The 12355-nt window shown below is 28.1% G+C and overlaps 1 protein-coding gene across 3 annotated transcripts; it reads right to left on the reverse strand.

The window, feature by feature from the left end:
• Positions 1-741: 741 nt before the first annotated feature.
• On the reverse strand, positions 742-11896 carry SCaMC (Short Calcium-binding Mitochondrial Carrier). 3 transcript variants are annotated; one of them, XM_017905581.1, is made up of 9 exons: positions 11262-11896; positions 10011-10137; positions 9277-9364; positions 9055-9166; positions 2081-2239; positions 1548-1805; positions 1294-1461; positions 970-1221; positions 742-895 (listed from the first exon to the last, which is right to left on the reverse strand). In XM_017905581.1, the coding sequence occupies exons 1-9, from the start codon at positions 11448-11450 to the stop codon at positions 821-823; spliced, it is 1428 nt and encodes a 475-aa protein (XP_017761070.1). In that variant the 5' UTR covers positions 11451-11896; the 3' UTR covers positions 742-820. The 3 variants fall into 3 exon arrangements, with proteins under 3 accessions (XP_017761070.1, XP_017761086.1, XP_017761077.1); XM_017905588.1 differs by lacking the exon at positions 742-895 and having other exon boundaries at positions 1130-1221; positions 1317-1461; XM_017905597.1 differs by lacking the exons at positions 9055-9166; positions 9277-9364; positions 10011-10137; positions 11262-11896 and adding an exon at positions 6468-6892.
• Between the last annotated feature and the right edge of the window lie 459 nt (positions 11897-12355).

Genomic DNA, 12355 nt, shown 5'->3' on the forward strand with positions numbered 1-12355 from the left:
TAATATATTAATAATAATAATATTATTATTATTAAATACGCGACTGGAAGATGTTTGCGATAAGGATTAAATACATTTTTGAAATTGATAAGATGTTATGCATTGAATTATCTTTTTACTTTACCTTATAACCATATATATCACAGTAACAATATAACTCGATCCTCCTAGTTTCGAAATGTGTAAGATTACATAATGTATTTTTAAGTAATACATTCGTTTACATTTTCATAAAATTACATTTCATGTATATATTACCTGACTTTCGAAACACTTTACAAATTGTATGAAGTATTTCATATTACAACTATCAGTTTAGTTTTAGTTTCCTTTCCATACAAAATAAAATGAAATTATGAATCATAATACTTTTTCTCTTTTCTAATGGTTTTTGTACTATCATTTCTATTTCAAAATTATAAATCTACACGTTCGTTTTTCATAGAAGTAAAATACGAGTATAAATCAAAATAGTGAATACAATTAAACTAATTCGTATGACATTTGCACAAAATGTATAAATGTAAAGTTGTTATAGATTAATTCATATTCCTGGCCATTTTTGTTATACTTATTTTCTTACTTGTATTAAATGTGTGTTCTATATCAATAGTATAATACAATTGAGAAATAAAATGGCAAATGCTTAAATAATCGTGGAAGCTTTGAGTTAATAATAAATAAGCGATATTACATGTAACAAAAGGCAAAATATGCCAAATTGCTTAATATACTAACCAATGACTGGCTTGTTTGTATATCTTATGATGTAGTTAAAGAATAATTTAGTTAAATTATTATCACCTAAAATAAATAATCATCACGTCATATTAACACCCAAACATGCCCTGAAGTTTTCATATACCATATAACTAATCGATACGGCTGGTGCCACCTAAAAAGAATTAAAAAGAAATATATAATCAATAATTTATAAGTTCGAATTCTATGATAAAAGTTATTCCATACCTTTAAAAAGTTCGGAGTTATACCTCTATACAAACCACGAATTCCTTCGTTCTTAATAATGTCTTTAAAAACACCTATCATAGTATCAGGTTTTCCTGGTAATATATTCGCTTGCATCCGTGTTCTAACTAACGCTAATGGATATGAGCACACTTGGCCAGCTGTACTAGAAGTTGTTCCACATAATAGTAATATCCAAAACGGTGGTTGTTCATTTTTGTCATGTGTTTGTAAATACCTATTTTTTAGAGTCTGTAAAAAAGACAACATTTAATATTCTAAATAAAGATTATTAAACACGAATTTCTTTAATTTTATATTTACTTCATACACAGCTAAATCAATACCAGCATACGGAATTATTCCCATTAAATTAGGAAGATAGCCTCTATAGAAAGATTTCAAACCTCCTTGTTTATATATTTTTTTTGTTGCATCTATTAAGCCTGAATACTCTCCTGTTTTTCTAAGTGCACATCTAGTTTTAAGCACCTATAATATATCGTGAATAATATTAATAAATATAAAGTAATAAATATTTTATATTGATATTATGGTTTATCATATTAATTACATACCTCGAGTGGATATATGGCTGACTGGCTAATTCCTCCAGCTAAAGATCCTGCTATGAATCTTTCATAAAGACCAAGATCTCTAATGTCCTTTCCTTTAATTGCCCTCTTAATCTGTTCATAAGCCATAAATTTCAGTGCACTTTCTGGTCCAATTTTAAGTACATTTATACCATTTCCTCTCCAGAGACTAAGAGAGCCACCTTCACGAAGCATATAGTTGAAGCAACTCTTTATTTTACAATGACGTGTTCCATGTACCTGAAAGTTTTCTTGCTTGTAACACAAACAGGACTGAACTTTAATTTTTAGTCTATTATGTACCTAATATTTTGATTTTACTATCTATTAAATTATAACATCTCTATATATTTTCAATCTCCATTTTTCCTTAATCCTTATTTTTTTCTTTCATTTTGATAATATTTTTTCCCTATCCTTTTCAAATCAATATTAAATTTTTTAAATTTATAAAAAGCTTTGCTAAATAAAGTAAAAATTTATATGTATTTGATATTTTTATATTCTATACAAACCTGTAAGTAAACTTTAATACGATCCAAAGGTGCGGTACACGTGCGCGATACAGTACCCGCTACACCACCAGACACCAAATGTCGCCACCACATTCCAGAGACCATTTCGCCAGTTGTAAAATCCTCGGGGACACCGATATCTTCCCCAATGTCCATGTACTGAAAAAAGATAATAAATACAATTATTAGAATATTTTTGTATAAATATATACTCCAATTAGTGAACGCACTGAAAGTGAACCGCCACTCTGCCCATCGAAGAAAATTATCCCACGAAAATATGGTTTAAATTTTGATAGGTCGTGCATGATTAATTCATTCACGGTTAATATTTTATTCGCCATATTTAATGATTTTGACATTTAGTTGTTACCGCAAATGTATGGTTCCGTCATTGTTGTCAAAGTATTTGAAAAAGGCAACTTATAACTTGTACGATCTATTGAAATTTTCTATTTCAATCCCAATATTTACAATTTATTGGATGTCATTAGTTTTCATTTCAATTTTAAGAATAGTTTTAAGCTGAAAAATAAGTGTTCCTCCAGCCCCTTATCTTTCAATACATTCTGAACCAGTGTCCACTAGTTATATCCCTGGTCTGATTAAAATACATAGCCATCTATGCTTTGCTTGAGCCGGTAGTCCGTGTACCACGTGTCAGATAATTCTTGAACTCCGATCAACTATATACTTTCAAGATTACTTGTTCAGACGTAAGCGAGTTTTCAACTGTTTTATCGATTTCAGACATTACATTACATGATATTTTGTAATTTATCTACAATTTTTTGTTATTATTTAATATATATGAAACATATTACGAAACGAATAAATTAAAAGAAAAAAATCATCTTGATCAATCTTAAAACATGTATATATTACTATATTTAGAAAACAGTGCACCACTTTGGACTTACTAATTTTTTAGTAATCATGTAGTGAGAATAATAAAAATTAAACCTTTTTGTAATTTTTGAAACGCAGTTACTACTGAAATATTATTTATCGAATCTGTATGAAATAAATATTTTGGATGCAAGCAAGAAAAAAAACGTTTAGTAACTTCGTAGACTTGTTAATGATTTAAGCAATCATTTTCATTTATCACGAAAAGCTAATTGCATAAAAAATTGTATAATTATTAATTGTTCTCTGTTTAAAATTAATTAATTTTCTGCTATCATCGATGTTATACATACTAAATACATATGGAATATAAAAACAATTCATATTGCTTTACTTTATCTATATTTTAATCAAACTCGTCTATGAGCGATATATAAGGTAAATACCTAATTGAAATTACAGTGCAAAATTACTCTTTTTGATAAGAGAAACAATTAAATTATTTAATTAACAAAAAAAAAAAAAATCGAGTTTCATTTGTAGCCGCACAAAGAAGATAAAAACAGTTAGAAAGAAATTTCGACGCAAATAGGTTTTACTAAATTATATTTCAACTTTGTAAACCTTTGAATTAGACAAGTAGTTATTATCTATGGTTTAAGCACAAAATATAATTCACAGAGACGTGCGCCTACTAACCACTGAAGTGGCCAATCTTAAGACTGCAAACTCTATGATTAAATTTTTAAATGACACGATCAACGTGAAAAATATATAGTCCTAGTCAATACTACATTATATTCCAAAATTTGATGCTATGTTAATACACGTACAAAAAGTTTAAACTAGAATGTAATGAGATATGATAAAAACAAATGAAAATGCAAGGGTATCTATTGCGAGAATTTTTCTTGGAACTATCGCCATCGCCTGGGAGACTAAGATCAAGTACAATAAGTCAAAATAAATATCAATCGCAGATACTTAACTTTGCATGAAATTGAAACGCGGTATCTCTATCGATATCGATGCTATCCATCGTGGAACAATTGTACTTTGTGTTATTTTTCGAACAGTACATTAACGCTATGAGAAACACTGAGAAACAAATTCAAAGAACAACTGAAAGGAACGAATAACTACACAGCTTTCTGTGGTTAAGTCGGGCTGTAAGCCAGCAAACAATTTGGTATCTCGCCCAATGTCAGCTTTAAAATCACTTCTAATTTGACTAATAATAATAATAATAATATCCTTTTCCATTGTGAAAGCGTTTTAGCCATATATTAAAATGTTTCTTTTTTTCAGTCTACCTAATCAGAGGCAGCAGAATTCCACTAAATGAATTAGAAAACTACAGAACTTGAAGCTCTTTATTTTATCCAAAGATTCTTTTTCGTGGAAAAACAGAGATGTTCAAATATGAAAAATTAGTAAAACACTCTTAGCGCTAAAAAAAGGTCAATGTTAATCAGTGCAAAAATTTTATTTTTTCACATGTAAATACTTAATGCAGTTTCGTTAATGCACTCTCCGAATTTGGTTAGAACTAATATGACACGACTTTGTATGTAAACAATTCGTTTCTGAATAATTAGATTTGCAAAGATTTGGAAATAGAAATTGGTGACATTGGAACAGTTTTTAAAGAATTAGAGCTTTTTAATAATGTAAAACAAAAATCATTCAATTGATATCCATACGTATTAAGTTCTGATTAAAATGATACTTTGATAAGATTAGTCAAAGTCTATCAATAACGATTAAATATTTGAAGTTTCCGTCTTTTGGAACTATACCGTTTCTTATCGAAAATATTCGGACTCATTTATTACTGATAAAATCGTCGAGTTTTACGTTTCTACATTAAAAGTAACAAGAACTTTTGAATTTGTTTCTAACCGTAATCTATAATGTAGTGGATAAAATATAGCACGATAAAACATGCAAAATTATGTTAGTGTTTTAAAGCGTAAAATACAAATGAAAATAATGGCGGTTAGAACTTACGAGGAAATCAATATCACAACTCAAGTGTCAGATAACAATCAGCCGGTCACTAACTACAATACTTACTTTATGCTATGAAATATCGTACATATTTCATTTAGAAATGCATATTAATATTTTTAAATATCTTCTTTTAATTTTTATATTAAATCGAAAAGTATGCTTTAACCTGATTCTATTTTTAAATGAATTTTGTTCATTTTTGTTCTCTACAAAAATTTAAAATATATACAAAATAGTTATTCTGCAGATAGGACGATGTCTCTTATATTTACGCATGCATGTATATCATGTAATTCTCTTGCCATTACACAATACTTCTACCTACGTTTCTCCCAAACATCACTTCTGACAATCGGTATTCAAAACATGATAAATCAATATAAGTCTCTATAAATTATATTTAGGCAATTTAATCTTAAATCTTTTATTAGATATTTTTCGGTATTTTAATAAAAGATATTAATTTCATTTTTAAGATTATTGTAAATATAATTCTGATTTATACAATAAATTAATCACCGGTTTTCCAATCGTTAATCGTTATTGTAAAATTTGACTTTTGAAGTAATTTACTTAAACACGATAAACTGTAAAAATTCTGCATAAAGCTCTGCTCACAGCAAGTCCTCACAGGCAAGCTTGTGCAGAACAATCTGGAACGAATCAGAGGAAAGAAAGGATTTGCATTCACGATGAATCATCGTTTGATGTTTCACGATTATCGAACACGCGATCCTTATTGTCATTTTATTCAATTTTCTATATTCATATATTTATACCTTTCTATATTCACACCTGATAAAGTTTATCGAATATATCTCTCAATTACAAATTTTATACAATACTTGTGTGCATTTCAATTCGGAAAAAAATATTCGTATTGACGAGTGTATTTTGACAAATCTTATCGGTTACTAAAACAATATAGACAATAATTATTTTGATTTATTAATAAATGATATGCACATGTGCAATAATAAATTGAATAGAATTTTCGTAGTGTCACATTTCATAAAATAACGATATATATCTCTGGCAATTTAACTCGAAAAAATTTTCGTATTAAAGCTTTGTTTAGTCTCTGTTTAAGATTTAATTTCTTTCACAAGAAATTAATTCAAAAAATATGCTATAAGAAAGTATAGAGCAATACGTTTAAACTTTCTCCATCGACTACCACGTGATATTTTCGACAAACCTAACCTCTACGCGTCTTTATAACCTCTCATAGATGACCATATTGACACAAAAAAACCGTTGAGCTACCGTACATTAAAAAATAAATTTTACTATAATTCCTGAAATTCAAGTTTTATAAAAATTTATACAGAATAATTGAAATTAACCGTTACAATATTAAAATAAATCTTTGATTGCGCTTCCTTTTCTTAAGGCTATTATATCTGATGGTCAAAATAAATTAAAATCGCAATAAAGTTTTGAATTGTATTTAGATTTGTTATCTCTTTTGGTGTCATAGATAATCGTGCTACCTTATGTTACTATTTTACAGAAAAAGACTTACCCTTTGCAACAACTCATGATAATTCTGAAGAAATTCTTCACAGACCGGACATGTGGATGAAATACAATCATGTTTTAAAAATCCTGACTTTTTTAACGTGTACATTACTTTGGAAATATAGGCAGAACCGTTGTTACTAAAGAGCTTTTTTTTTTAATACCGAAAAGTCGAATTAAATTTTAATAATACAATTTATATATCTATAGATATGACACCTTCAAGAGCCCGAAACGAATACAAAAAAATAGATGTGGAAATATAAATAATGACAGGCAAAAATTGCCGAATGAAGTACACAGGGAAACTAGATAAAACGAGCTTCGCCATTAGCTAGCGATTTGAGAGCTCGGAGTCCGATCTCAAGACTAAAGAACACCAAGGAACATCAGAATTGAAACAAAGATATCGTTCGTTTAGCCGGGGAAGTCCCCCACTACTTTCTTGTAATATCTATAGTATACGTCACGTTACTTAATGTATTTTCAATACCTGTCGTAAATTACCTTTAGTTTTCTATATCTGCGATATGGTTAATTTATATACTTCATACATCTATTATACATTTATTTGGAACTTCATTATTATTGTACTGAATATTTAAAAATATGAAATAATTATAAGAAAATTCAAAAAGATTGACGATGTTATAACGTTAATATCATTTTTAATTTAATGGTACTTGCATTTTGCTATATTTTTCTTTTCTTTTTTACATTAAAGGCAACTGTTACAGAATATAAAATTTATTTTTGCAATAACAGTAAAGAATGTCAAAGATTATTATAACGATTGAATCCTGCCAAAGACTCAATTTAGAAAACTTTGTATTTTAATTAGTGTATCAGCATATTTGAGAGGAACGTGTAACTATGTGGCCTCTTTTCGCGTGAAAGTTAACTACGAAAATTAAATTCTGTAAGAGATAAGTTACTCGGTCACGCTTGACAGTCTTATTTATCCAGCTGTTATGAAAAATACTTTTGTAATTCTTTTTATATGTACGATGAAAAGGTTACAAGGCAAAAGAGTTATGTAAAAACGTGAAATTTTGTTCGCACCAAATGGATTTTCAAATAGTATCTGTATGTACCGCGTATGCAGAGTATATACAGAATGAGACCGTTTCAGACATACTACAGTTGCATTACAGAAATACACTTGTGAATAATGAAATGCATTATCATGCGAGAAAACTAATAAAAAAGTGTTGTGTACATAAACATTTCTTCCTTAAAATATTTTAAATTTATATATATAAAAAAAAAATTAATTAATAACATACTGAACAGTTGCAAATAATAAATAATAATTATTTATGACGTTCAATACCTTATCGTTCTTAGAACTTAATCATAAGATTTACACATTTAAAATTTTAAATTGAATAAAAATTTTTAATTTAATTTTAAATATTTGTCTTCTGGTTATTTAAGTGTAAATTCATAATACGGCACTGTTCTCTGCGACGATGACCTCACTTAAGTACGTGGCTGACGAAACATTGCAAGATATTTTACCACCCTCAGAAATTTTGCTGTTTACAGTTTAGTTCAAACTACAAGATAATGAAAAAGTAGCATTATTTTCCGTTAAATATTATCTACAGTCTTTAATCTGCTTTATTTTTTGTAAGCAATTATAAATTATAAAAATATTGATTCATATCGTTAACTGTTATTGATATGTATGTTATCTAAAATACAATGTTTCAGTAAACAATAATACTATATTTTGCACTATCCTCCTGAATAATAATTATGGTGACGTAAATTAAACTGTTATTTAAAATTGATTACTAATAAATTTCGAAACAATCAAGCCTTTGAAAAGTCTCACAGTGCAATATCATTGGCATAAAATTGTGCGTAGTAACATTTCAAGCGGATTCACGTATCGAATTCTATTATGAGATATTATTGAGCGATATTCTTTTTATTAAATAAAGATGAAAAGAAAGGATAATCAATACAAAATTTCACTTGTACCACAAATAACATTTACACTATCATAGGTATCCTTAGCTACAATAGAGGAAACGATCATAATGTAATGATTCCAGTTCCATCCTAGTGAATCGTTAGATTTGTTACTATTCCCTTTCTTGTGCAAAGATATAGACGTGCAAAATTAAGACGGAGCATGTGCAAGAAAATTATTCGTTCCATCAGCGCATGCGTGTTAAAATCATGATAGGGTGGGATGTAGAGATTATAGCGGGGAAGTGGTAGAAACAGCTGGGAGACTATCAAGGTCATTTTGAATGACAATCACTACGTCACACCTCCGGTCGAGCCTTCACTGTCGACGAATCAGAGGCTTGAATCGATTCGAACGTTTTCTCGTGCACATGAACTACACCCACGTACGAGTTCATCGTACAATTGGTATTTAGAGAGTAGACGATCACAGAGTCGTTTGTTCTATTACGTTTCCATTCTATCAAATATAAAACAATAACGTAATAATTTTTTAGATAGATACTTAATAGATAAGACCATTTATATTACAAACTGATCAAAGTATTTGTGATGTAATATATAAAGTAATGTATACCGATTATTATATACTTTCTGTATTATTTACTTACATTTGTGTGATGCCAATATTCGATAAGACCCAGCAGATCGGTACTTGGTGCATAAAGTAAAAAATCTCGCCACTCGTTAAAGCTTATAGTGAGACTTCCATCTTTATCCATTCTATGAATTATAATCACAAATTGCACTTTACTTTCAGTATTTACATAAATTTAAAATTTGTAGATAAATTAGAAATAAAATACCAAGATGTATTATCGCTCAGAACTCACCGTTGCAACAACTTCTTCGCTTCGTTGAAATCCATTTTTATTCCTAATTCTTCAAATGCTTTTATCAATTCTTCAAGGTCAATTTTACCTACGGAAATGAACTTCAATTGTAATAACATCTTACGATTTATTTATTATGTTGATAATTGACTATTGCATTGATAAACACTTTTGTCAACAAAAGAAATACTAACAGATAAAGGAATAAAAGAACAACAATGATCATAAATTTATAGATTATGACTTATTTGCTTAACACTGAATAAGCTTAAAATCTCTATATAGAGTGATTCCAAGCAAGTTACCATTTATATGACGTCACTTCTTGTTCTCTAACGAATGATTTTTTAAAAAATTCCATTTGAAAGGATTAATTAATTGACAAAGTTATATTTTCCAATAATTTTGATATTTTAATTGCTTTGGAAATTTTAGAATAATAATTTCTAGCAAAAATCAAATAAAAATTATCAACCGGATTGAAATTGAAATATATATATCAAAATACGATATTTTTTATTTCGAAAATTCAGATTAATTCAACTATTGTATTATCCTCTATTATTATGTGTTAATTCTATTTAATTAAAATTATTTTTATATTTCAGTGGAACAGTGTTTTGAAATCAATAGATAAGAAATTCTTCAATTAGAAATTTCCAGCTAGTGAGCCAAGAACTGTATTCCTATTCGATGTCATATGTGTTGAAGTCATTTTTTCGTGTACTACTAACCATCTTTATTTTTATCTAGATGCGAGAATTGTAGACGTAGATTTTTTTCGTGTTCGCGGACATAATGTATAAATTCTGCTAGCGTAATATCACCGCTTTTAGTACTATCCGAGCTGGCCAAAAATTTCTGAAAAAAAAATCCTTTTTTAATTATATAAAAATTATTTTAATTTTTTTAGAAGTTAACATATACGGGTAGTAATGAAAAAATCAGAATTTACCCAAATTCAGTTCGATATTCTTACAGTCATATACGTGGTAAATTGAAAAAACTAAAAATTTGTAAAAATCGTAAAAAAAATGTTACTATTTTAAGAAAAGAATAAATAGCAAACTGTTATATATAAAGTTTATGCATCGAAGCTTTAAAAAGTAGTATTATAGTAGGTATTAACCTTGATGAAACCATGTAAATTGTATTAAGTACTAAATATAGTAAATATACTTCGTTCGGCTTCAAGAATATCAATGACAATATTTTTTAAATTAAATAACATCGTTCAAATGGCTAAAAAGCTTGTAATAAACTCAAGGTCATTACTACTTTATTACATAAAAATATACAACGTAATAAAATTTAAAAAATATTTTACAAAAATGTAATTTGGAATAAATTTAAAAAATGTATGTAATTCAGTATTCATGTTATATACGTGGAACTGAATATTGCATATAATACATAGAATTAAAGATTTTAGAATTCAGTTCATAATTGAAGTGTATTATTTAGATTATTTAAACATATAATAAAAACAGTGAATCATTTATTGCTTGTATGTTTTACACTTTATTTTACTTGTTCTATTTAATTATTATTTTTTACGAGTTAACAAACAATACGTTTTCATTTACATTACTTAAACTAAGGAAATAAAAAATTTAAACTATCATCGACAAAATTAAAAAATTAAAATTAAATTCTTAATATATATCGTATCGCTTTTAAATTCCTTTATAATAATAACTGCAGTATATGATTGCCGCATAGAGTGCAATGCGTATGTATGCTCTTAATGGAGTCTAACATAAAATGTATTTTATAAATCTTTAATCGCTAAATTTTTAATACTTGCAACAAAAAATTTAGCGAAATCGCAATATATTTAATCATAACATCTTAATAAAATTAATAATGTATCAAACAAATATTAGCTTCCGTTGGATATTCAAAAGTTTTATATATCTGCATTGTGCAGAATGGTCGTACTGTAGAATTTTAAAATAAAATATACATTATAAGATTACACGTACCTCTGCATAGTATTTATCGACTCCAACTTTTCGAAGAGCTTTAGATAAATCTTTTACATCAATTTTTCCCTTTCCATCTAAATCTAATTTCTGAAATATCTTTTCAAACCTCTCCTCATCTTCAGCCGGCAACTCATGAAGATAATGCGGTGGCATTACGCCATGTATGTTCCCTCGACTGTCAGGCATTGTTTTCTGTTACGTTTTATATTGCGAAGTACTAGAATTCTTTCTAATATCTACGTTACTGTTATTTGTTTGCTTCCTTGTTTTCTTACTTTTAAAACATACACATTTTATGAATTATTTGCTGACTCTTGATATGATCACTGCTACATGTAGTATTCAGGTACACGCATACGATGGAAGTCATAACTGCACACACGTGGTAATTATTACTAAATGCTAAACATCGATTTTTTAACCATTCGCGCACTTTTTACCGACGAATGAATGTCATCTTACGTGTCTATTGTACTGTCAAATTGAAAAACGTCTTTGCGGAATTTCACGCTATAAGATTGAACAACGTATAAAAATATTTCGAATCTTCACATTCCTGCAAATTATATAAATACACTTAAATTAACCATATATCCACCATACGACCTTCCCTTCATAAACGTAACCGAACAATTGTCTACGCACAACTAAGTCCAATATTGCTGGAGTCCTTCTGTACTTGACAATAATTGGAGGCGCTATCTGATGAGATATTTCAGAAACTTTTTTACATGGCATCGATCGATAATAGAGATTCTGTGAATACTACATATTTCTATTTCTGCGCGCGAATTTTTAAACTTTAAACATTTCATTAAACTGTTATTGATTTTAATGAAGAGGAATTAAAATTATAATAAAAGATTGACAAAGAATCGACGTTTATATAGAATAGATAAATATATTACACTCTCACTTACAGTACACTTTTTAGAAAATACATTAAACTTTCATGAATGTTTATAGAAGATACAAAATGTTTGAATAATTTTACCTTGATGCAATGTTATCTTCAAACAAATGTTTCTCTATTGTCAAGATATTCGTATTTTTTTTTTAATTATAAATTTATTGTGCTTACATGCATCGAT

The sequence above is a fragment of the Eufriesea mexicana genome, unplaced genomic scaffold (genome assembly GCF_001483705.2).
Source record: "Eufriesea mexicana isolate 0111107269 unplaced genomic scaffold, ASM148370v2 scaffold474474898, whole genome shotgun sequence".
Lineage (NCBI taxonomy): Eukaryota > Metazoa > Arthropoda > Insecta > Hymenoptera > Apidae > Eufriesea > Eufriesea mexicana.

What these genes read in the sequence shown, in the direction of transcription:
- SCaMC (XM_017905581.1), bottom strand. Translation starts at nt 11,450, where the DNA reads ATGCCTGACAGTCGAGGGAACATACATGGCGTAATGCCACCGCATTAT. An exon ending in TCTAGATAAAAATAAAGATG is followed by an intron (nt 9,365 to 10,010) that starts GTTAGTAGTACA and finishes TCATTTCCGTAG; the next exon opens with GTAAAATTGACCTTGAAGAA. An exon ending in TTGATTTAGCTGTGTATGAA is followed by an intron (nt 1,222 to 1,293) that starts GTAAATATAAAA and finishes TCTTTTTTACAG; the next exon opens with ACTCTAAAAAATAGGTATTT.